Source organism: Tursiops truncatus, chromosome 9 (assembly GCF_011762595.2).
Source record: "Tursiops truncatus isolate mTurTru1 chromosome 9, mTurTru1.mat.Y, whole genome shotgun sequence".
NCBI lineage: Eukaryota > Metazoa > Chordata > Mammalia > Artiodactyla > Delphinidae > Tursiops > Tursiops truncatus.
This window is the reverse complement of record NC_047042.1, coordinates 87,995,780-88,022,147: the sequence shown is the minus strand read 5'-3', so window position 1 is coordinate 88,022,147 and position 26,368 is coordinate 87,995,780. Positions and strand designations below refer to the sequence as shown.

Genomic DNA, 26,368 nt, shown 5'->3' with positions numbered 1-26,368 from the left:
CTTTAAACTAAACTCTGGATCAGTTTATCCCTGGGACTAAAACTGGGTGGTGCCCATGTAATGCAAAGGTAAATTACTTTGGATGTCAGTTACCTACTTCGAATCCAGGACAGTACTCTGTGTTGTCATGTAACTATACAAGGCTGCTTTTCCCATGAGTAGTTCTCAAATGTTGAGCTTAAATTAAATTCCCAAAGAGAGAGAGAACTACAATCTAGATTTGCAAATTACAGTACTCTATTACATACCAAGCACTGAGAGCAAAAGCCGAGCAGATAAGACAAGGAAGGCTTGACAGAATAGTCAAAACACAGGTCTTGGAGCCAGACAGATCTCAGTTCCTATCATGGCTTCCCTGTGACTCGTGACCTTCGGTAAATTACTTAACTTTGCTAAACCTCAGTTTCCTCACATGTAAAAACGAAGTAATAATATCTACCTGACAGAGGTGTTTAATAAATATTTCTTTCTCTTCCCTTTTGCACTATTTTTGGTGTAACCAGACTCAAGTCTGAAAATTAAGTGAGGAAATTGGGAGAGGGTTGAGAGAAAAACTGTAAGAACAGAAATTTAGAAAATAAGGACTTATGAAGATAAAGAAATCAAACTTATGTAGCAAAGGTGTATATTTTGCTTTGAGCACCAGATGTGTTCTTAAAAATGTATATTAATTCTCATTTCTTAAACTGAACTGTATTTTATAAAGCAAATGGTAACTCTCCAGTCTGTGAGACCATAATCAAAGCATCGCCGTACATAAAACCAGCAGTGGGCTTCTCTCTGTTATAAAAATAACGTATACGCCCAGTAGAACCTAGCACATATAACCAATATGCTTTAATAGGTAGAAGGATACTGAATGTCACAACAAACTTAGACAACAACTAGATTTTTCTTACCGTGACTGCTACCATTGACTTTGAGTAGACTAAAACAGTAGTGGGCACACTGGGGCCCATTAGCCAATCCCTGGAGCATTTTCAAATAAGGAATATAAATAGTTGGAGGCAACAGGTCACCCATTTGCCTAACAAACTTGGACAAGACAACCTGAAATAGGGAAAAACCAACAGTTTACATAAAGCATATCCTAACTTTAAGCCAACATGGACTAGCTAATAAAGACTACATATGAACTAAAATGAATTATGTATTCTCATTTAACTCCCCACCCAAGACAAAATAATCTGGTATTCTATTTATGAAAAATTGCATTTTCAAGTTTGTCATTAGCAATTTAATGCAATTATAGAATATCTTTGTGAACATAAAGTATATTTTTATAAACATCGTAATGTCACAAAACGTAAGACTACTCACATTCTAAATATGTAAAACAACTGAAGAAATTTACTCATTTAAAATTAACTAGCAAATTCAAAGGTACACTTAGAACCCAGAGTTCCTAAATCCCAGTCAAATTTAGTATGAAGATCTAGGAACCTGAAAGAACTTTTTATAGTAACCTAAACATATTCTGTTTTGTGTTCTGGCCAATACATGTTCCTACACTCCTGTTCTCTAAGTCTACTTCTTAGATTTCTCTTTTCTCTTGCTTATGCCTTAAATCTATTATCAACAACTAAACATATTATTCAGACTAATTAGTTGGAACTCAGAACGAAAAATGTTACAGATCTCTGGAAATTATTGTTAAATCTGTTAGGTATAACAATTTTATGATTATACAGAAAAAATATCCTTATTTTTAAGAGATACTAACTTAACCAGTGAGAGGTGAAAGGTCATGCTGCCTATAATTTACTTTAAAATAACCCAGCAAAATAAAAGCAGTAGAAATAACAAGAGTGGAAGTGAACATGGCAAGATGTTAACAGCTATTAAATTAAGATGTTGGGGAATTTCCTGGTGGTCCAGTGGTTAAGACTCCATGCTCTCACTGCTGAGGGCCCAGGTTCAATCCCTGGTTGGGGAACTAAGGGACCACAAGTCGCAAGGCAAAAAAAAAAAAAAGAAATTCTTCTGGGGAAATTCCCTGGCAGTCCAGCGGTCAGGACTCCACCCTTCTACTGCAGGGGGCACAGGTTTGAGGCCTGGGAACTAAGATCCCACATACCACAACACAGTCAATAAATAAATGATTAAATGGAAAGGGGCATTTGCTGTAAAAAAATAAAAATAAATTAAGATGTTGGGTGTTTATTATAATTATTCTCTCTTCCATATGTTTGAAAATTTTCATAATGGAAATTTCTTTTAATATTTATAAACTTTTAATAAACCCTTCTCCAAAACTTTTTAAATGGAAAAAAGTGAAACAATAAATGTAAGAAATACAGTTACAAAAAGGGGGGGTCCTGATCTTAGACTCTAGCTAGCATAAATGAAAATTGTATTATATGGCATGAAAACATATAGAACAGAAAATCCCAAAGAGATGAAGACAGATATGGCAATCCATCTGATTTGCTGCTGCACAGCATCCTTTAGTTACTACAGGATATACAATGGACTTTTTCCTACATTATCTACTGACTCATAGGCATTCTGTCATTAATTATAACTTCTAAGCCTTTTTCCTGTAGTATTTTTACCTCTCCTATCTTCCTCAACTTGCTAAGAATGATGTATATTCTTTGTCATGCCTATAGAGGACAGAGTAAGTTAATAAATACTAATTAAATCCAAGTAAGTGACTCATAAAGAAACTAGACACTTTTCTGTTTCTAATGCTTCGATGCATAGCTAGTATCTAATAAAAGGCTGACTATATAAACTCCAAAATGATCAGATCAATTTAAGAGTTTCAATTTCCTTAAATAAAAGGAAAAAGTATAAATGTCTAAAGGTTACAATAGTGTTCATTTGCATGAACAGCAATAACAGCAGGAAATACCATTTTTCATGTTTTTAAGATTTCCAGTTACCATCCCACAGTACAAAAGTAGAAAAACTAGGAGCTCACCTGGCGCTGAGGGGGTCGCTGATGAGCCACCCCAAGGTAAGAACCCAGGATAGTGGAAGTCTGAAGAGGCTCTGAGGGACACCAGTATTCTAGTGCAAGCTCCAAATTAAAAGGATTCTTTTTATATAGCTCACCAATCTGCAAACAGTAAACAAAGATTGTGGGAAAATGCCTGTAACTCAAATTACTTTTAAATAAAAATTTACATTTTTATTGAATTCACTTGTATATTTAAGATATTAGATCTGAAATTTTCCAAAGGTGGGGAAAAAATAACAGAGAGAGGGAGATGATAGTCCATCCAATATAACAACTTACCAAGAGCATTAATTGTTCCAGATCCCTTCTAAGTGAAATGGGGGGTTCGTTGCCCATCTGCATACTCATGTGAATCATTCGAGCATCTTCATCTGCCCGATTCCTCAACTGCTTCACCTATTAAATTTATTATATAGTTTATATGTAAATTTATTATATGGGTTAATAATAATGAAATGAGAAAATCAGGCAACTGTCTAAAAGTGATTACATAAAAGAAAAATATTGTTTAAATATCTATTCCACTTTAATAATGTGAAGAAATATGCTAGGAATTTTACTGCAATGTTATTAATCATAATTTATAATATCTTAAGACTTCAATGCATTTTCCACTACAGATAAGTTAATTTTAACTAAAGTGTTTCTCAATTACTGACATTTTGGGTAGGATACTTCTTCACTAGGTTGGATGATTCTAAACATTACAGGACATTTAGCATCCCTGGTACTACCTACTAACTACTAATACCACCACTATGGTCATGTAATGAGCAAAACTAGCTCCCCAAACATTTGCTAATTAAACAATGTACTTGTAAATAACTCAGCAATCAAAGAAGTCTCAAGGAAAACTACAAAATACATTAAATAGAATAAAAATGAAAACACAACATATCAAACTTTGTGTGACCCAGTTAAAACAGAAATCACAGATAAATTTATAACATTAAATGCCCATAGTAGAAAAAAATAAAGGTTTCAAATCAATAATCTAAGCTTCTGCGGTAAAAAACTGAAATGATTAGGGCAAATTAAAACCCAAACAGAGAGGAAAAAATAATAAAAGCAGAAATCAATAACAGTGAAAGAAAATATAAGAAAATCAATAAAGCCAAAGGCTGGCTCCTTGGAGAGATCAATGAGATTGATAAATCTCTAGCCAGGTTAAGAAAAAAGGGAGAAAACACAAATTAACCAATATTAGGGATGAAAGAAGAAACATCACTACAGATCATACAGACATAAAAAGTATGATATTAGGAATACTAGTAATAACTTTATGCCAATCGATTTGATAACTGGAATGAAACAAATTCACTGACAGACACAAATCTTCAAAGCTCATTTAAGAAGACATAGATAACCTAAATAGTACTATATCTATTAACAAAATTCTAGTGTCCCAAAATTGTGTGAATAAGTTCATTGTTTACCCTATTCAAGCCACATATGACTTTGTTTATTCAAACTCCTCTCAGCCTTTATCCTTCCAGATGACCACTATCTTTCCATAGTAAAAGTCCCTTCTGGACTAATAACTAGGAAAAAGTTAAAGCCTTAACCCTTTCTAAGGCTTCATTTCCACAAATGTAAAATGAAAGGATTTCTTCCAATTCCAAAATTCTATGATGTTCATCTACCACATCCTTCAAGGCTGATGAGGTCTCAAGTTACCTGTTAAACACTCCTTGACTATTCCAGTCCTAAGTGAGCTATCCTTAGCCTAAGAAATCCACTGTAATTTACTGTCTATACCTGTCATTTACTTACTGTTACTACCTGTATTTTTCTGTGTATATCTCATTTCTCCAACTAGACACCAGGGGTCCCCAACCCCCAGGCCGTGGACCAGTAGTGGTCCGTGGCCTGTTAGGAACCGGGCCGCACAGCAGGAGGTGAGCAGCGGGCAATAAGAGAAGCTTCATCTGCCGCTCCCCATCGCTCGCATTACTGCCTGAACCATCCCCCACAACCCCCTCCCCCCGCTTCCATGGAAAAATTATCTTCCACGAAACCAGTCCCTGGTGCCAAAAAGGTTGGGGACTGCTGAACTTGACTATATATTCTTTGCTGGCAGGGAATCAATCTCCTACTTATTTGTTTTCTTCACAATTCCTAGCATGGTTACCTGGAATACAGGAGAAACTCAATGAACACTTGATTCATTATGTCACGAGTAAGCACTTCATTCCCTGTTTGCTACCATTCTGGGTAGTTTTTCCATTTGCCTTATGTTTTTCAGTAGGTATGATATCAGAACTGCACATTGGAATTATAAGTGTAGACCCTTCGGGTGCTTTTTTTATGCACACACACACAAAAGGCAGTTTTATAGGACTTTACCCCCTCCTTTACTTCCTGCCACCACTCTGATGGCTTCCTTGACACAAAATGGCACAAAGAACATACGCTAGGTAGGAACTGTCTGAAATGGCTCTAAGAATTCCTTTTTGGATCAATGTTATAGCTTGAGCACTTTATTCAAATGTAACCTCACTAAAGGTAGGCAGGGCCCCTGGGCCCTGTTATTAAGAAAAAAAAAAAAGAAAAAAGCAACCTTTGCATTAGTGTCTTAAACCCATCACTTTACCCATATCTATGTGGAGGTCTATTTATACACTATAATTAAGAGTCTAAACAATTATCTATGAAACTATAAAACTGGAGAGTCTCCACTATACCTCTTCCAAATCATGTATAAAAGGCATTAAATAAGACAACCTTAGCACTGATTCTCCAGGGTAGCATGAAGTTAATAATTTGCTCCCCACAGAAGCATTTTCATTTGCCTATTATTTTCTCATTACAAACAATTCTCAATGCCAAATATTTCTTCCTTTTAGCTTGTTCTCAGTTAATGGGTCTTACATTATTTCATTTTCATGAATCACAAACTAATTCACAAGCTGTAACATAACAACTACTGCCAAATATTAGTCTACAGTAAAAGGTTTTATTAGTTTCCAAAACATAAAGTTGGTTAATTAGTCAATTTTAAATTATTTTATAAAATTCTACTACTACTCATCCTACATTATAACACTTACCTTCATTGGCATAAGTGCCAGGAAATCTGTAATGAGATTATGGATTCTACGAATATAAAATTCCTCCTGATAGAAGTTTTCTGACACCACTACGGATTCAGTGAGGAACAGGAAAACACTGTCTGCAATTGCGAGCTCTGCCATTGCTTCATCTGCTTCTGTGAATTCAGCCAGAGCTAGGAACATATTTAGAAAAAGAGCACATGGAGGAAAAATTACTAAACTAGATTACAATATCTCAAAATATTCTGCTGATAGTTCAAAATTCAGATCTCTTCTCAACCTTCTAATATGTTCTGTACACAAAATAAGACAGTGTGTAACTGTAACTGACTCACAAACCCCAAAGAACTACAGAAAAAGTACATTAGAAAATCATCGACTCTTCGCAATAACATCGAGAGCGATAAAAAAATTACTTAAGGGATTTTCCTGGTGGCGCAGTGGTTAAGAATCCGCCTGCCAATTCAGGGGACACAGGTTTGAGCCCTGGATGGGGAAGATCCCACATGCCACGGAGGGACTAAGCCCGTGCACCACAAATACTGAGCCTGTGCTCTAGAGCCCGCAAGCCACAACTACTGAGCCCGCGTGCCACAGCTACTGAAGCCTGCGCGCCTAGAGCCCATGCTCCACAACAAGAGAAGCCACCACAATGAGAAGCCCCTGCACCACAATGAAGACTAGCCCCCGCTCGCCGCAATTAGAGAAAGCCCGCGCACAGCACCGAAGGCCCAACGCAGCCAAAAATAAATAAATATATTTTTTTAAAAAATTACTAGGTAATTTTGTGATAATCTGTCTTCGAAAAAGAAATGTTAAATAGCTTATTCTGCTTCACTGTCATAGAGACCAAATACATTCTGTTACTTAAAGTACACTTTCAATGCCTTTAAAAGGGTCAGGAATAGATATAAACCAGGATAGTCTCAACCAGAGGAAAAGAGATTGGTTGGTTTTTCCCTTTTTTTGTTTATGTGTTGTTTTTTTGAAATAAAGCCTGCATATCTACCCATATCATACAAACTCCTTGAGAACAAAATAGTTTCTTAATTCTTTATTACTACTAACAGTAATGATTACTAAAATTATTAATATTAATTAAATATTAATAACTAGTTCCAAGACTTCACTTGAATTCAGAAATACTGAAATTAAGAACTATTGCTTGAAGACTACTTACTTAGGTAATAAAGCACACTAATATCTTAATGTAAATTGAGTTCTATCGTCTCAAAACAGTATATAAAAATTTTAATCAGTTTAGTAAAATTCAAAACACACTTTTTATAAAATAATGTAATAAACATATTTTATAAAATGTCCAGAAGTCTACAAAAAGAGTAGGAACTAATTTATCAAAATTCACATCTTTGTTAAAACTCATCTGGATTATTTCAAGAAATGACCATTTCTGCAACATAAGCTATTCATCTTTTCTAGTAATTTTTAAAATATAAATTAAGAGATAAAAATGTATACTTTAAAATGTTCATTATAGCGAATTCTCTGGTGGTTCAGTAGTTAGGACTCCACGCTTTCACTGCTGAGGGCCTGGGTTCAATCCCTGGTCAGGGAACTAAGATACCACGAGCCATGCAGCACAGCCAAAAAAAAAGAAAAACATTCATTATAATACCCCTAATTTTAAAGATTATAAAAGGGTATGAGCATGTAAAACTAAAGAGATTAAGTAGCCAAAGATCTAGGACTTGAAACTAGGTCTGGATTCCTATTCTTATCTAGTGAAGTATATAGTATTTTCTACTGTGCCTCTCAAGATTAGGCCAATGGTACAGTAATTTACAGTATATGAATTTGATTAACTATCACATAGCTACTTAAAAGTACACAGTAATTTTATGCCAGAAAAGTACTGAAATAAGACTTGTAAATGAGTAAGAGGTATAGCTGAGAAACAGAATTTGTACATGATTGTAAATGTCTAATTCTCCATCTACCAGCTTTAATATAAAAAATACTTGGCCAGGGACTTCCCTGGTGGCTTGGTGGTTAAGAATCCACCTGCCAATGCAGGGGACACGGGTTCGAGCCCTGGTCCAGGAAGATCCCACATGCCATGGAGCAACTAAGCCTGTGCACCACAACTACTGAGCCCACATGCTACAATTACTGAAGCGCATGCGCCTAGAGCCCATGCTCCACAAGAGAAGCCACTGCAATGAGAAGCCTGCGCACCACAGCAAAGAGTAGCCCCCACTCCCCAAAACTAGAGAAAGCCCATGTGCAGCAACGAAAACCCAATGCAGCCAAAAATAAATAAAGAAATAAATTTATTTATTAAAAATTTAAAAATACTTGGCCAAAGAAAAACTTGTAACACAAAAAAAACTTTCCACAGCAGTCTTGAGGGAAAAAAACGGAGCTGGAGGAATCAGACTCCCTGACTTCAGACTATACTACAAAGCTACAGTAGTCAAGACAATATGGTACTGGCACAAAAACAGAAATATAGATCAATGAAACAGGATAGAAAGCCCAGACAGAAACCCATGCACCTATGATCAACTAATCTATGACAAAGGAGGCAAAGATATACAATGGAGAAAAGACAGTCTCTTCAATAAGTGGTGCTGGGAAAACTGGACGGCTATATGTAAAAGAAGGAAATTAGAACACTCCCTAATACCATACACAAAAATAAACTCAAAATGGATTAGAGACCTAAATGTAAGACCAGACACTATAAAACTCTTAGAGGAAAACACAGGCAGAACACTCTATGACATAAATCACAGCAAGATCCTTTTTGACCCACCTCCTAGAGTAATGGAAATAAAAACAAAAATAAATAAATGGGACCTAATGAAACTCAAAAGCTTTTGCAAAGTGAAGGAGGCTACAAACAAGACAAAAAGACAACCCTCAGCATGGGAGAAAATATTTGCAAACGAATCAATGGACAAAGGATTAATCTCCAAAATATATAAACAGCTCAAGCAGCTCAATATTAAAAAAACAAACAACCCAATCCAAAAATGGGCAGAAGACCTAAATAGACATTTCTCCAAAGAAGACATACAGATGGCCAAGAAGCACATGAAAAGCTGCTCAACATCACTAATTATTAGAGAAATGCAAATCAAAACTACAATGAGGTACCACCTCACACCATTTAGAATGGGCTTATCAGAAAATCTACAAACAACAAATGCTGGAGAAGGTGTGGAGAAAAGGGAACCTCTTGCACTGTTGGTGGGAATGTAAATTGATACAGCCAGCAGTATGGAGATTCCTTAAAAAACTAAGAATAGAATTACCATATGACCCAGCAATCCCACTACTGCGCATATACCCAGAGAAAACCCTAATTCAAAAAGACACATGCACCCCAATGTTCATTGCAGCACTATTTAAAATAGCCAGGTCATGGGAGCAACCTAAATGCCCATCGACAAACGAATGGATAAAGAAGATGTGGTACATATATACAATAGAGTATTACTCAGCCATAAAAAGGAACAAATGGGGTCATTTGCAGAGATGTGGATGGATCTAGAGACTGTCATACAAGGGAAGTAAGACAGAAAGAGAAAGACAAATATCGTATATTAACGCACATATGTGGAACCTAGAAAAATGGTACAGATGAACCGGTTTGCAGGGCAGAAATAGAGACAGATGTAGAGAACAAACATATGGACACCAAAGGGGGAAACTGGCCGGGGGCTGGTGGTGGTGGGATGAATTGGGAGATATGGATTGACATATATACACTAATACGCATAAAACAGATAACTAATAAGAACCTGCTGTAGAAAAAATAAATAAAATAAATTTCAAAAATTAAAAAAAAAAAATCTTTCCACAGCCCACTTGGGAACAGCATGAGACTAGAGAACAAAATGTTCTGGAATCATACAATTGATAAGATACTGGAATCTGCTGACACTCTAAGACTAGGAAACATTGACATGGACTGTAAACTTTAATAAAACCTTTCCAGATTTACAGTAAAAACCTACAGAAATGACAATTTTCGGGCCTTCAAATTACAACAAAAGCATAGCTCTCATCCTGTTAGAGTAAACCACTATTAGTATGATAATTACATGCATGTAAATAGCAGAAGAGGATATGCTATAGTGGGTAACAGATTGTTAGATGTCAGATTCCACATCCATTGTTGATTGAACCAAATATCACCTAATATACTGTAATTTAAAATAACAGTAGTTTTTAATCTGACACAATGTAAGAAAACTTAGTCTGTCTGTGAACAAAACCAAAAAGAAAAATGTAAAAGTATTGTTATACTGTCATTTCAAATTTAAAACTCTTAAGGAAAAAAAGAAGCTAAAAGAGAACTGGCTGCAAGAAAGGGAAAAATTTTTTCAAATAATTTCTTTTGGGAGACAAGAAAAAAGGAAAAGGTCCGTACTTCTCAATACAAAATTTCAATTACCACAACTCTAGGTATCTTCCTAGGCTCATGCTTATACATGTCAAAGATAACACCTTTTCCTTACATGGCACAGCCAAAAAAAAAAAAAAGAAAAAGATAACACCTTTTCTGAAATGCCATTAAACGCTGATATGTCATTTCCTCATAACAAAATGACCTACAATCAGTTTACCTGTCACATCAGGGAGCTGAGATATCCCCCTCAACGCCAGTGCCCAGGCAAGTCTCACAGTGGCTTGCAGCCCCGGCAGTTTCCAAGGCTGTGAGTCTTGAAGACGAGAGTGAATTGTTGCAATGTATTGTCTCTCTGTCAACAGTGGAAGTTGATGAATCATATCTGAAAACAAAAATAGACGACTATACCAAAGTAGAGAAATTTTCACTTTTGATATACAGGAATAATGTCTAAGAATCAGAAAGTCAGAGTATTCCCATCAAAAAATTATGACTAATTATAATTAATGTTTGAAATAATAAGTATACTATCATAAAAACAGACTACATCTACTTAATTCTGTGATTCATTTCATTCAATACAGGAAATCTGACCAATGCATTAACTGGCAGCATTCCTATATGAGAAGCACAGGTACTGCTTGTTATGTGACACACAATGTACTATGTGACAATTCGATTGGAGGTAAGGGGTAGTTTTATTTTAAATAAGCCTTTTGTAATGGCTAAGGATGATCACCAAAGAGGAGTGGGAAGTGTCTGGTCTCCTCACATACCTAACGAAAGGAGACGGGGATGATACAATCAAAAGCGGACAGCGGACAACTGTTGGAATAATTATAAATATTTATGACATTAAATGGCAATAAGCTTCCTTTGTGGGAATCATTTTTGAGATCCTCGGTTCTAAGCAGTAACTGTTTACAAGGTTACCAAGAGAAATTTTATCTACTTCACAGAAAAAAAAAAAGTTAAAGATAATATATTACTAAAAATTATAGTTATCCTCCCTTAAAATGAAAGGTTTAAAATGTGAATAGTAAAGAAACAAGCAAGTAGGGGAACTTCCCTGGTTGCGCAGTGGTTAAGACTCTGCGCTCCCAATGCGGGGGGCCCAGGTTCGATCCTTGGCCAGGGAACTAGATCCCACATGCATGCCGCAACTAAGAGCTTGCATGTCGCAACTAAGGAACGGGCGAGCCACAACTAAGCAGTCCACCTGCCACAACTAAGGAGTCCATGTGCCGCAGATAAGGAGCCCACCTGCCGCAACTAAGACCTGGCACAACCAAATAAATAAATTAATTTAAAAAAAAAAAAACAAGCAAGTAAATTAGGCATGCCTAATTCAACAAACATATATTGCAAATCCTTTAGCACGTTCCCATTCCAAAACCTCAAAAGATAACAGAAATATCTAACGGGGCTGCAATTACTTTAAAAATGTGATCTTATATCTAAATATTCAAATATGGATGAATTACACACAAAGGAATAAAATATACTATTTTTATCTTAGTTGTTAAAAAATCACCCTTCTTAAATGTTATCTCCACAATTAAATCTGATTTTTGAAATAAATGTATTAATAGGTACAAAATCCAATACCATCACGTTCCTCTGTGCTTTGTTCTATAAAACTGATATCAAAGCAGTACAGAAGTGCCATAAGAAGAGCCAGATTCACTGCATCCAACGAGCCATTAGCCTCAACAGTCACTCTTTCCAAATGTCCAATAAGGAGCAGAGTGTCATCTTTGCCTAAAGGTGATTGGCAAGCCCAGGCAAAAAGGCTTTCTGCCAGAGACTGCCTGCACTCCTTGATGAGATCAGAAACCTAGAAATAAAGATGAATGATTATCGGTATAAATAAATTACACTGAAGCCTGATCTTATTCCAAAATGTAAACTACGTATCATAAAGGCAAACTATATAAATGTATCTGAATCCATAAGCGACCCTAAAATCTCACCTCTGCAATTCTGAACAAACCCTACTATTAATTCCTCAATCTTAAGTCCCAACCTCCTCTATAGGACAATTTCTTAAAGGCCTCGGGGCTTCCCTGGTGGTGCAGTGGTTAAGAATCAGCCTGCCAATGCAGGGGACACGGGTTCAAGCCCTGGTCTGGGAAGATCCCACATGCCGTGGCGCAACTAAGCCCATGCGTCACAACTATTGAGCCTGTGCTCTAGAGCCCACGAGCCATAACTACTGAGCCCGCATGCCACAACTACTGAAGCCCACAAACGTAGAGCCCATGCTCTGCAACAAGAGAAGCCACCACAATGAGAAGCCCGCACACTGCAACAAAGAGTAGCCCCTGCTCGCCGCAACTAGAGGAAGCCTGCGCACAGCAATAAAGACCCAACACAGCCAAAAATAAATTAAAAAAAAAAAATTTCTTAAAGGGCTCATTCCAGAAAAAGTGCTAGCATGGCACATAGTGCCTAGAAAGAGGCTGAAACAAGTGCAAGTCAATTTCATGGACACAACCGCCTATACACTTTCCTAGGCATTGTTAATTTTCCTATGCCTGTATTAGAAGAATGTTCTAAGTGACATGACTTTTCTGCCTCCAAGATGTGACACAGACAACCCGTGAATTGATGTCATTGAACCCTTGCCTCTTTTCGATGTTTTTCACTGCCTAAACCTCTCTCACGCTGTAGTTTCTCAAACTCGTTGTTAACATCAATCTGTGACACAAGAGTAAGAACTTTGTAAGTCAATCCTTGCTCCATCAGCTCATCAGTAAACCGTGTTGTCATGGAAACCAGCTCTGGACTGTAATGAAAATAATCAATAAAGTTATAATGAACAGTAATGTTTATACTTTCTCATCACATGGATATAGCAAACACTCTTTTGATGATAATGTTAGGTTACTGGAAACAACCAGGATGAGTTATAACCTAGCTCTTGCCATTCTTTTTAAATCTTTGTGTTTCAATAAACTTCTAACCATAAATAACTGCATTACCTTTCATTTGTAAACAAAATAAAGCAGGTTTAAACTGTTGTGTCATTCTTGGCAGAATAAGGGAGTGATTTATTACTCAACTTAGGTTATACACTTAAATTATACATACTAAAGTGAATTTTTGTTTCTAAAATTATAATTCTTCAAGCAATTTCTAATTAACCCCTTGAAATCCTAGCATGCAAACAGACCTGAGTTCGAGGGTCCATGTCTTTCCTCGTCGAGACTGTATCAAGGCTTTCAGGGAATTTGCAATGCACCGCTTTCCATCCCAGTATAAAAGAACAGCTACTAAGCCTCTGGTGAGGCCAGGAAAATGTGGTTGCTGGTGCTCTCCTAGGAAAGGGAGTTGAGAAATAATTTAGTAAATAAACACATATGTGTTTAGGCTGAGACAAAAATCACTATACCAATGTTCAGTTCAAAGAAATCACAGAACCTTAGGGTTTAAAGGGTCTTAAGAGTCCTCTACTTGGGCTTCCCTGGTGGCGCAGTGGTTGAGAATCCTACTGCCAATGCAGGGGACACGGGTTCGTGCCCCGGTCGGGGAAAATCCCACGTGCTGCGGAGCAGCTGGGCCCGTGAGCCATGGCCGCTGAGCCTGCGCGCCCGAAAGCTGTGCTCCCCGACGGGAGAGGCCACAGCAGTGAGAGGCCCACGTACCGCCAAAAAAAAAAAAAAAAAAAAGTCCTCTACTTCAAACATCTACCCATTGTTTTATCTCTTTCACAAAAAGTCTTTCAAATATTTGTATGTTTCTTCCCCTAGTAAATTAAATAACATTTTCTTATGTTTCAGCTTTCACTGGCCCTTTTTTTTTTTGCGGTACGCAGGCCTCTCACTGTTGTGGCCTCTCCCGTTGCGGAGCACAGGCTCCAGACGCGCAGGCTCAGCGGCCATGGCTCACGGGCCCAGCTGCTCCGCGGCATGTGGGATCTTCCCGGACCGGGGCACGAACCCGTGTCCCCTGCATTAGCAGGCGGACTCTCAAGCACTGCGCCACCAGGGAAGCCCTACTCGCCCTTTTAAACTGCTCTCCTTTGAATAAGTTCTACTTTGTCTTTTCTGAACTACTTTGCCTATAGTTTCTGTTTCATTTCCTATGGTATTTTTCGCCCCTTGGCCCAATCGCTCTTACACTCTACTCCCTTCTGTTCCCCAAATTCATCTCACTGCCTCACACCTCTTACAGGCGATTTCTTCTGTCTAGATGCCCTCTGTCTTCCTGAGTACACACCTACTCCACCTGACATATGCCTACTCATTTTTCAACAACTACCGTAAGCCTCGTTATCTTTGTGGACTTCCCTGTACAACCTGAGGTCAATTTAAATGCCTCCCCTCTGGACCATCCCTAAACCATGCATTAATCTACTTAATGGTGGCATAGTTATTGGTTTCTATGTCTTTCTCAATTACTAGACCATGAGCTCCTTTACACTAGTTGAAGTTTTATTCATCTTTATATCCCTGGAGTCTTAACACAGTGCCTGGCCCATAATATGCACAGAAAAAATAACTGTTAAATGAAGTTTTGAGTTAAACTCAAAATTCAAGCATGTCCAGTTAACATCTGCATCACAGAACGGGAAAACGACCTTAGTCATTCTCAATATCATATTTCTTTTAATGCAGCCTTAGGTCAAAAAGGATTCTGGCAGCCACATGCTATCTTCAGACATATTAGACTTTCTTTCAATTAAAATGCCCACCTGGCTTCTTCACATGGTTCCCTTGCTATAATTAAAATGAACTGCTTATTTTATGGAAATTTCAATCTTTTCTCTCTACAGCAGCCAGAGAAATAATTTCAGTTATTCTGGATTCTGTAACTCCTGCTTAAAGCCCCTGCCAACAACCTCCCACTGTAATTAGAATAAAATCCAAATAATCTTCATGGCCTGCAAGACTATGATCCGACTCCTGCTCTGTCCTCGTCTTCCTTCATTCTCCCTAGTTCCTGATGTTCCAGCCACAGTGGTCTTTGTATCCTTCAGCAGGCCTTTATTCGCACCTTGAGCTGTCTACTCTCCCTGGAACACCCTTCCCCAACAACTCTGGTATCTTGTCATCATGCAGGTCGCAGATCAAATGTCCCAATCTCAGAGAGGCCTCCCCTAAGTACCCTACTTACAGGTGCCCCCTATCATCCCCCATGTCTCTATATCCCACTGTCTTGTTTTATTTTCTTCCTAGAACTCAGTATTATCGAAATTATCTTATTCTTTACTCATTATCTGAATCACCCCCTCAAAAAGAAACTCCAAAAAAGCAGTGACCTTACCTTCTTACTCATTATATGACAATAAATGCTTTCTGCTACAAAACTTCTGAGATGCAGTCATTCTTTGCTAGTCAATTACCATGAAAAAGTCTATCTTAAAACAGTTAAATTTCCTTTAACAACTCTAATCACTAAACTAAAGCCTTCCCATTAGTCAAAGATAAACAAAAGGAAACACTCTGAATATCAAATAAACTACATCTTTAGAAACTATTTTGGAATCTAAATGATATAATATTTTAAATTACAAGTGAATAATTTTACATTTATGTACTACCTTACCATAGGTTCAGTTAAATGTCAACCTACCAGCAAGGAGAAGCTCAACAGCTGCCAATTCTCCAATATCAAAAAGGTCACTGAGGATAAAGGCTTCTTTAATAAGCTGTTCAGGAAGAAGTCGGGTTCCCTGTTGACCCTGGATAGCAACTCCCTCTGTACTGGCTTTCTGAACCTTCTCATGTTGTTGAACATTTTTGGGCTACAACAATAAAAATAAATAAATAGGATCATGTAATGACAATAGCACATGGAGACAAGGTAAATTGTTACCTAGAGAAGTTTATTCACAAGGCAGTCTGGTAAAGTGACAAACAGGAGCATTGCTTATCAGATAAAGGTCTAACTATCAGATATAGTTAGACCTTTATGAGGTAACATTTTACATCACTTTCAACTTTTTATACTGTTATTACCTTCTCAATAACTGCTTCTGCTAAACTCTGAACTAAAAAATGTTGAGAAATCACACAAAATAGCATACTATTTTTCAAATGTCTAAGAAACTTTCCAAGCATATCTTTAATAAATATAAAAACAATAAATCTTCAAGTGGGAAATAGCAAATCGAAAAAAATTATAGAATTAATTAGTAGGGCTAATGATAGCTTATTAGTATGTTATTTTAAAATGTAGTCTTATTTGCAAAAAGGCTTACTTGGTGCAAATATTTAACAAATAACATATAGTATAGAATTACTTGATAGATCATAAAATCTTAGGTATTTACACCTTGAAAAATGCCACACAGTCATTTAATTCAACTGCTCTATTAACAGAATGGAAAAACTGATGCCCAGATAAGTCAGGTGACTTGCCTGTGGTCATACAACTCTTTAGTGGTAGAGCCAAGACTGGAACTCAGCTCAACTGGCTCCCAGGCTAGGGCTCTTAAATAGTTCTTAGATGGTCTTGCTGGTCTATAAAAAAAAATTGTCAAGCAGCAGGGAAAGGAGCTTCCAAATATGAATCCCTGCCACTGAAGTACTCTATCCCTGGTTGAAAAGTACGTCAAGATGCAGTGATTAACAATATGTAAGAATTAACTGCTAACACAACTTACATAGCATTATGAAGAGTTAAAATGTTGAAGTGTACCTGGGAATAAATAAAATAATCAATCTTACTAAGCTTAGACAGATTAACTATAAGTCAGAAATTCCAAGGAGGCTCATATTTCTGAAATATACGGAACTTTCTAAATTGTATTCAAATACTATTAAGATATCTCCTAGCTAGAGATAAATACAATATTAACGTCTATGGAGAAGAGAAAAAAGATAATAATTGCTCCCAGGAAACTTCCATTTTTAGAAAAAACTTGAATCAATGGACTAGAACAAGTAACATTTCATTTACATGCATTAAGAATTTACTTGCTCCTTCAATCTTTAAAGGAAAAAGCAAATCCAAGAAGCAAAAAAAGAAAATTTCCTACTGGGTTTCTGAACAATGAGATGAAGTCAGGTTTGTGTTTCTTCAAAATCATGTCAAGAAGGTGAACAGCTTCAGGTTGTCTTCTCCAAAGAGCATTTCCCACAGTCTGCCAAATGTCTTTGTAAGGACCCCACAGACTAGCAGCTTAAAGAAAAAAAATAAAAATCAGCATCAAATAAAACATATATTTGGAAAATAAGGTAAGGTTATCGTCTATACATTTTAGTCATGCTCACAGCTCCTTTTTTTTTTTTTTGCTCACAGCTACTCTTAAATATAAGGAGTTATATATACAAACCAAAGATTAATATAAAAGAATATTAGAATTCACAAGCAATAATATAAACGTCATTTTACCTAACTTAATATAAAGTAAATCCTGACTTTAAATTGGAATATCAGCTGAACCTGGTTTTGTCACTTAATATTAGTTACGTGACATGGAGTGAGAAAATAACCTCTTTGAAGTTCAGTTTCCTTTTATATAAAATGGGGAGATCACCTGCTTCATAGGGTTGAACGAATTAAATGAGATAAACTAGGTAAAATATACAATATAGTGTCTGGCATATCATAGTCACTCAATAAATGTAACTGCCTTTCCTTCCCTCCCTATCATCTAGAGGAAAAGCAAGAATACGGGGGAAAAAAATCAGATTCTATAAAACTTGGAAGCTGAAAGAATAAGTTTTTGTTTTGGCTGGGACACTAGCTATTAAAAAACAACATAGAAATATGGAATTCTTTTGTAAACTCATATAAAAAGGATCACATTTTGCTTTGTAAAGGTAATAACAATAATAAGTAATACTTAGAGAGTTTTTGCTACTAAGCATGGTTAGAAAAACACGACCTGGAAGCCCAAAGTTTCTGTTTGCAAACAATCAGATATGGCACCCCTGTGTTTATAAAGACTCTGAAAGAGAAACTAATCAAAACCACTCACTCACTCAACAGATGAACTATAGCTTAAACCGTAAAGGGTGGTCTGCAAACATGTTTAACTGCCATCTGAGAAAACACAAATCCCACTAAAGTCACCAGAACAGTCAGAATGACATGCAAGATAACCTAACTAAATGCATTACAATCTTATGAACAATGTTGTCAGAAGAAGGCAATTTACTGGGCAAATTTTTTTTTTTTTAAAAAAGGATGTGCAGGTTGGGCTTCCCTGGTGGCGCAGTGGTTGAGAGTCCGCCTGCCGATGCAGGGGACACGGGTACGTGCCCCGGTCCGGGAAGATGCCACATGCCGCGGAGCGCCTGGGCCCGTGAGCCATGGCCGCTGAGCCTGAGCGTCCGGAGCCTGTGCTCTGCAACAGGAGAGGCCACAACAGTGACAGGCCCACGTACCGCAAAAAAAAAAAAGGATGTACAGGGAGAGGACAGACTAAACCAGTCAAGCTGGATCAGCCATTCACTCAACAAACATTTACTGAGGGTCATGCATGTGCCAGGGACTACAGAGCAAGCAAGACAGACAGGATCCCAGGCCTCAGAGAACTTACAGACTGACAAGAAAGACAGGCATTAAATGCAGGATTCAAAACACAACTAACTACCAGGGCTTCCCTAGTGGCACAGTGGTTAAGAATCCGCCTGCCAATGCAGGGGACAAGGGTTCGAGCCCTTGTCCAGGAAGATCCCACGTGCCATGGAGCAACTAAGCCCGTGGGCCACAACTGCTGAACCTGCGCTCTAGAGCCCGCGAGCCACAACTACTGAAGCCCGTGCGCCTACAGCCCGTGCTCTGCAGCAAGAGAAGCCACCGCAATGAGAAGCCCGCGCACTGCAACGAAGAGTAGCCCCTACTCGCCGCAACTAGAGAAAGCCCACGCACAGCAACGAAGACCCAACACAGACAAAAATAAAAATTAAAAAAAAAAAACAAAACAGAACTACCAGTCTAAGGGAGAGGTACAGAGTGCTATGTGAACATATAAAGGGAAGACTCTAACCTAATCTGAAGGGCAGAGCAGGAAGTTTTGCATCAGGTCTTTGGTGTGGGGATGTGGAGGAATGGGAATCACCATGTCTAGACCTTACATAGAGACAACCATCCAACTCCCTACGTTGCTTCTCCTGTTTTGATCCTAAACTTGCCAATCTTCTAATGAAAAATATAGCTTGTCATATAAATTTCTAGAATTAAAAATGTGCTGATGAAATGAGTACCCATGCAGATGTACTTCCCACTAAAGATCAATTAATTGACATACTGGTTTATATATCTGTCTTTTCCCAATGTGATCAGAGAGCATCAATTACTGGAATCTACTCAACTGTGGATACACTAACAAACATCACAGTTCCAGGCCTGCCAAAATGAGGACCTGACCCTGGATCCTGGTGACTGCCTGTGAGGTGCTAGTTGGATGGTGACTAACTGACTTCCCTAGAGATCATCTTCTTGGCTCTTTCCAGCTGCAAAGGACAGAGTAGGTTTGAGCCTTGTATTCCTGGCCAAGATGGAAATTTTCCTGTTAGTAAATGGGAATGTTTCAAGTAGTAGATGACAAAATGAAATTGGACAATGGTGTGACCAATGGACTAACTAGAATATGAAGTGTCAGGACCCAAGGATGTTGGGTAGGTAAGCTACTCATGAGGTGATGGAACCTTAACCAGGATGAGGGCAGTAAAGTAGAAAGGCAAGGTCTGTTGGTAGAGTCAGAACTGGTAACTGATTGGCACAGGGGATGAAGGAAAGTTATCAAAAATGACTTGTAGGCAAATGTGAAACTTGCCTTACCACAGGTATTTTTAAAACCTGACAAAAAGCGAACAAAAGTAAACTGTCTATAAAAGTAATACTCAATAGAACCCCTGAAGAATAACTTTCTTTGCACTATACATACTTAGTTTGAATAAGCTCAGTGAATTCTAGAGAGAATTCCACTTCCCCCCATTTGTGGGGAGGCATCCAATAACAGATCAAAAATCTACACTAAAAAACCCCACAGATACCAGCCTCCTGAGTCCATCATTAACATCAACACATCACAGAAGGTAGTTGCAACAAAGATTTATATTCATTTTGTCTTTGGTTTGACTAATTTTGGTAAATATCTCCCTGTTATTGATTACAGATGAAAGGAGGCTATAATTTTTCCAAATTACTAAATATGTATTTTTAACATAAGTCATTTGCTTGTTTGAGGAATACATTTACTTTCCTAAATTTTAGGAATACCTCCAGCAAGTCAAATTTATTCACTCATTCATCATGTACTAGGTATGGGTAAGCTCACAGTGTAGTGAGGAAGCACATTTACCATATAGTCATACATAAGGGCAATATCCATTATGGTATGTGCTATGAAGGTGAAGTACCCAGGGCAACGATCACATAATAGGGGAATGTGACCTAGCCAGGGAGATCAGGGAAGGGAAGGATTCACTGAACAAGTGATAATTGGGCTGAAATGTGAAGGATAAAAGTAGGAGTGGGAGGGGCTTCCCCGGTGGCGCAGTGGTTGGGAGTGTGCCTGCTGATGCAGGGGACACGGGTTCGTGCCCCAGTCTGGGAATATCCCACATGCCGCAGAGCGGCTGGGCCCGTGAGCTATGGCCGCTGAGCCTGCGTGTCCGGAGCCTGTGCTCTGCCAACAGGAGAGGCCACAACAGTGAGAAGCCAGCGTACCGCAAAAAAAAAGAAAAAAAAAAAAAAAGTAGGAGTGGGAGGTGGTGGATGTACACTCCAGGAAGACAGCATGTGGGTTCCCGAGGCAAGAGGAAATGCTGCACTCTCAAACCCCTGAAAATGCCAAGAGAGCAAGAGTACCAAGAAGGGATCAGCAAGGGAGGCAACTGCCATACCATGCAGGGCTTACCTGCCCATGTTAAGGATTTGGGTCTTTACCCTAAAAGATCAAGTGAGATAGATTTCAAGTGTCTGGTGGACTTAGTGAAACAGAAAAGCATGTAAATGTTGAGAGCTGTTCAGGAGGATGGGAACAGACTAGAGTGGGTAGAGGAGGAGAAGGTATGGCAACAGAGTCTGAACACTGATGAATCTTTGAAAGGTTTGACTGTGAAGAGGAGCAAGAGGACAGTAACTGGAATGAGGCATGAGATCAAGATAAAGATTTGGGCAATTAGTGGAAAGAAAAGGAACAAAAGAGAGAGGAGGGGATAATGGGGAGAAGAGTGTAAAGGGCAGGATTTACCTTAGACAGGAAGACACAGGGAAACTGACTCGAAAGAGTGCAGATATATCTAGGTTTGTAGGTTCAAGCGTGAAAAAAAGAGTTCATGCCTGTTGGCTTTTATTTTCTCTGTGACTAGGAGACTAGATTTGAGGAGTGTGGAAAAGGTCTGAAATAGACAATGCTATGAACAGGACAGGGGTGACCAGACAGCCATCCAAGGATTGTCAGTGTTAATGGTTGCTTACTCACAAGCCTGTAGGTCTACTCAGCCGGGCTGATACAGGTCACAATACTAGTAAATCATGCCGCTGAAACTCAGGCATAGGCCTTCAAACTCTACCTCTACTTTTTCCCCCTTCTACAACTCTGAGATGTTTAATTTTTTTTTATTATGGTAAAAAAGCACATAATATAGAATTTGCCATCTTAAACACATTTTGAAGTGTGCAGTTCAGTAGCATTAAGGGCTTTCACACGGTTGTACAACAGATCTCCAGAACTCTTTCATCTTGCAAAACTGAAATTTTGTACCCGTTAAACAACTCCCCATTGCCCCCTCCTACCAACCTCTGGCAACCAACATTCTTTGTTTCTATTACTTTCAATCCCTCATACAAGTAGGATCATACAGTATTCGTCTTTTTGTTACTAGCTTACTTCACTTAGCAGAATGTCTTCAAGGTTGATTCATGCTGAGCATAAGACAGGATTTCCTTCTTAACGCTAAATAACATTCCATTATATATCTATAGACCACATTGTTTACACATTCATTCGTCAATGGGCATTTGGGTTGCTTCGCTGCACATTTACTTTTTTAAAAAATATATTCTCCTGACTGGGCTTTTAAAAATGTTTCCCTTCAGGCTTCCCTGGTGGCGCAGTGGTGGAGAGTCCGCCTGCCGATGCAGGGGACACGGGTTCGTGCCCCGGTCCGGGAGGATCCTGCATGCCGCGGAGCAGCTGGGCCCATGAGCCATGGCCGCTGAGCCTGCGCGTCCGGAGCCTGTGCTCCGCAGCGGGAGAAGCCACAACAGTGAAAGGCCCGCGTACCGCAGGAAAAAAAAAAAAAAAGTTTCCTTTCTACGTTGCCAATTAAACACTCCTGCCACAAGGCCTTGTCATACAATGTATACTCTTTGCAACTGTTGGCAACTCCTTTTCCTTCAATGATTTATGTTTAATGATAGTAACTTAAAACAAGTACATACTAAAGAGAAGTATATAACCACACATACAACACACAAGCCTTGTTTTAAGTTTACATCTGTGTGGGAGGGCAGGACAGCAGTACTAAGGAAGTAATTTCACTACTAACATTGAGATATATGGAAATATTACGTAGTGAAATGAATTAGGTTTTACTTAAGTAGGAGCATGTAGACGTTTAAGTATCAAAGACTGGCTTCGAATCATTAGCTGTATAATCTTGGAGAAGTTACTTAACCACTCTAAGACTCTATTTCCAAACCTGTAAAATGGGGTGTTTAATAGCAGCTACCCCAGAGTTGTATAAAGGGGACTAAATAAGATGAAAGTACAACGCTTAGTCCAGTGGCTGCGAAAAAGGAGGTACTTGATAAACATAATCATTCATTATTATAAAACAATTTATCGTAGTGTTTCCGAAATGGTTTGATTTGCAAAAGTCAGGTTTAGATAAGTTTTCAAGAATATCAGTCGTGTGAAAAGAACAAACCAGCAACAAAAAGACTGTATAAGGACGGAAAGAAAAGGCGCCCAGAAAAGACTCCTCTTGAGTGAGATCCTCTACGAGCATTTACCACACAGACGTGCTCTTAACCGCCCATTAAGTTTAGTACGGCTCAATCAAGGCATTCTGAGCAGGAAATTCTTCATTTTCAGGCCCGCTCCGGCCGCTGCAGCACTTTTGGCATCCTTGGCCCGCCCACTAGGAGCCAGCGGTGCATCCCAGGAATGTTGACAGTCAAAATGCACCCACTCTTTCAAACGCCCCGATGGAGACGGGGGGGGGGGGGGTCCGCCCCTGATTGAGAATTGCCCAGAGGACCCAATCCAAATCTTTCAGAGTTTCTTTACTCCCTTCTAGATTCTGCCCCTCCCCGAAGATCTACTGCTCCAAAGGTACAAGAGCATCCAGGGGTGGGCCACACACGCAGAGCTGGGAGTCACGGCACTCCTGGCCCACCTTCCGGATTGCAGGCTTCGTAATTAAGGGGCCTCTCTTCCTGTAGGACCCCACCCACCCACCCAACCTCCAAGAAGGGCCCCAGTGTCCATTTTGAGGTGCGAGTTTTCAGCCTGCGCTCGTGGATGAAAAATATCTCAGGTCTCCCGGCCTCATTGCCGGAGAACTGCAAATCCTGCAGGAATTCGGACCGCAGACACATAATGGGGTGGGGAATGGAAGGGACCAGACTCGGCCCTGGGCTGCGAGAACTGCACGCCCGGTTCCAAGGGACCAAGCCTCCGTGCCTCGATCCTTAAGCCCCAACGCTAGGGCTAGAGCCGCAGCGCCGACGCGCGCCATTCAAACTGGGGAGGGGCGGGACTCTAGGCCCAAAGCTAGGGAGAAGCGGGAACTATGCACAAGTGCGGACCTGGACTCCGAGGAACCTCACTGCCCACGTCTCTGCCTGAAGAACGGACCAGCACCCTGCCCCACAGCTTGCCTTCTGGCCCGGCCGTACCTACCCGAATTTACCGCCAACAGCGTCGCCATCTTGGAGGCGAACTAACGGAGCCCTCCCGCCGCACGGAAGCCCCAGAAGAGGGTGAGGCTGCCCGGGGCCACGCCTAATCAGAAAGATACCACGCTGTCCCTTCCGAAATGCACGCTCGACCGACACAGGCGTACAAATACTCCAAAATCTGTTCTAAGTCACAGACGTCAATTTTCGCTGGGATTGACGAAAATTCCCATTTAAGTCAGGCGAGGGTAAGACCCGAGGTCCTCGAGTTGACGTTAATCGTGCAGTGCATCCTGGGACTTGTAGTTTATTTCTAGTGATTAAAGTTGGTTAGCTGGAACAGAAAGAGACTGTTTATTGAAATGACGCCCACTTATGATATTATGAAAGCCGTAAATCCAAATAATAATCTCCATTTCAAATTAAATCTTCCTTGCGTTACTCCCTTACTTTGGGGAGTGGAGTGGGGTGTAAGGTGTCTAAACCTCAAAACTCCACTTGATGGGTTGCCAACTAAGTTCATTACATTTCATCTACTGTATATACCAGTGTATTGCGTCAATATAGTTGCATGCAGTTAAACAATCATAACTTTTTATTATGAAAATTTCAGATGTATACAAAATTAGAATAATGAATGACCAGCTTCAATAGCTGGTCAGTTCCTGTTCCTCACCCCCAACACAGGAGATTATTTTGAAGCAATTTGCAGACATATCATTTCATAAACACCAAATATTTTTCTACCTAAGCACCCCAAATAACTGGACCTTCTTTTTTCACTTGCTAAATTTTAGTTTGCTAATTTTCAAACTAAAATACAGTCATTACCATTTGCTATCATATGCCAGATAATTATTAAGAATTTATTAAGAATTTGCTTTCAAACAACAAGGTCCTACAGTATAGCACAAGGAACTATATTCAATATCCTGTGATAACCATAATGGAAAAATATAGGAAAAAGAATGTATGTATATATGTGTATAACTGAGCCACTTTGTTGTACAGCAGTAATTAACACAACATTGTAACTCAACTATACTTCAATAAAAAATAAATTAAAAATGAATTTGCTATCATATACCAGATATTTATTAAGAATATTTATTAAGAATGTTGTTGTTGTTACATTATCTCATTTAATCCCTGAAACAATCCTACTAGGGAAATATAATTATAGCTGCTTACTTCATAGATGTTCCATGTACCTCACAACCTCACTTTATCAACTCCTCCAACATTCCACTGAGATTGGGAGAAAATAGAGTTTATAGTCTCATTTCACTACTGGAAATCAGAATTAAATAATTTAAACAAAATCACAGAGTACATTTTTAAGAATAGCAAGCATATTCATTCTTCTGAACAAATAATATTGAATGACACAATGTACATTAGGTGGAACACAAAAGTCACAGGTAATTTTTTTGAAAGTCATTGTTATATAGAGACAAATGCCGGATTACAGTGAAAGTGGTCTTAAGGAGTGAAGGGGAAGAGAGAATGAAAAGGTAAAGGGATTTTTTCCGAAGTTTAGCATGAAAGTGAGAAAAATATTGAGCAGAAACTTGGCAGGAAGTGGCATTCAGAGAAGATTTTCTTTCTCAGCACAACTATTATGAGCCTTCCCCTCACACACTCTTTAAGCCCACACATTTCCCTCTTGGTAGATCACTTTCGATGAAGGAAATCTAACTTCCTGCAACTCCCCCTCACCCATCATCTCACATAACAGGCATGCTCTCGCTTGATTGAGGTTTACTCAATCCATAGCAATTGGGTTATTTAGCTCCTCTAAAACTTCTCTCAGCATGGTCACCAGTGATCGCTTGTCAAACCCCACAAGCACTTTTCCGAATACCTTAGAAATTCTTTTCTCCCTTGACTTATGGGGCACCACCCCTCCTAGTTTTCCTCCTGTCTTTATAGTTCTCCTTTTTAAGTTTCCTATATGGCCTTCTCTTTCTCTCTCTCTTTTTTTTTAATAAATTTATTTATTTTATCTATTTATTTTTGGCTGTGTTGGGTCTTCGTTTCTGCTTGTGGGCTTTCTCTAGTGGGGCTACTCTTCATTGCAGTGCGCGGGCTTCTCATTGCAGTGGCTTCTCTTGTTGTGGAGCACCGGCTGTAGGCGCGTGGGCTTCAGTACTTGCGGTATGC

The 26,368-nt window shown here is 39.0% G+C and overlaps 1 protein-coding gene across 5 annotated transcripts in view; it reads right to left on the bottom strand.

Annotated features, from left to right (window-relative positions):
* Positions 1–24,331, bottom strand: part of NUP205 (nucleoporin 205) — an 81,510-nt gene extending 57,179 nt beyond the window's left edge. For 2 of the 5 annotated variants that reach the window (XM_019951126.3, XM_073809965.1), the window contains exons 1-11: positions 24,210–24,328; positions 17,382–17,524; positions 15,974–16,145; positions 13,572–13,716; positions 13,025–13,184; positions 12,005–12,233; positions 10,614–10,778; positions 6,016–6,191; positions 3,245–3,361; positions 2,927–3,064; positions 900–1,050 (exon numbers count right to left, since the gene is read on the bottom strand). In XM_019951126.3, coding sequence (XP_019806685.1) covers positions 900–1,050; positions 2,927–3,064; positions 3,245–3,361; positions 6,016–6,191; positions 10,614–10,778; positions 12,005–12,233; positions 13,025–13,184; positions 13,572–13,716; positions 15,974–16,145; positions 17,382–17,524; positions 24,210–24,237 — 1,624 coding nt within the window. In that variant the 5' untranslated portion in view covers positions 24,238–24,328. Of the gene's footprint in view, positions 1–899; positions 1,051–2,926; positions 3,065–3,244; positions 3,362–6,015; positions 6,192–10,613; positions 10,779–12,004; positions 12,234–13,024; positions 13,185–13,571; positions 13,717–15,973; positions 16,146–17,381; positions 17,525–24,209 lie in introns of all 5 variants that reach the window. The other 3 variants (XR_012334085.1, XR_002179650.3, XM_019951177.3) reach the window with 3 other exon arrangements.
* Between the last annotated feature and the right edge of the window lie 2,037 nt (positions 24,332–26,368).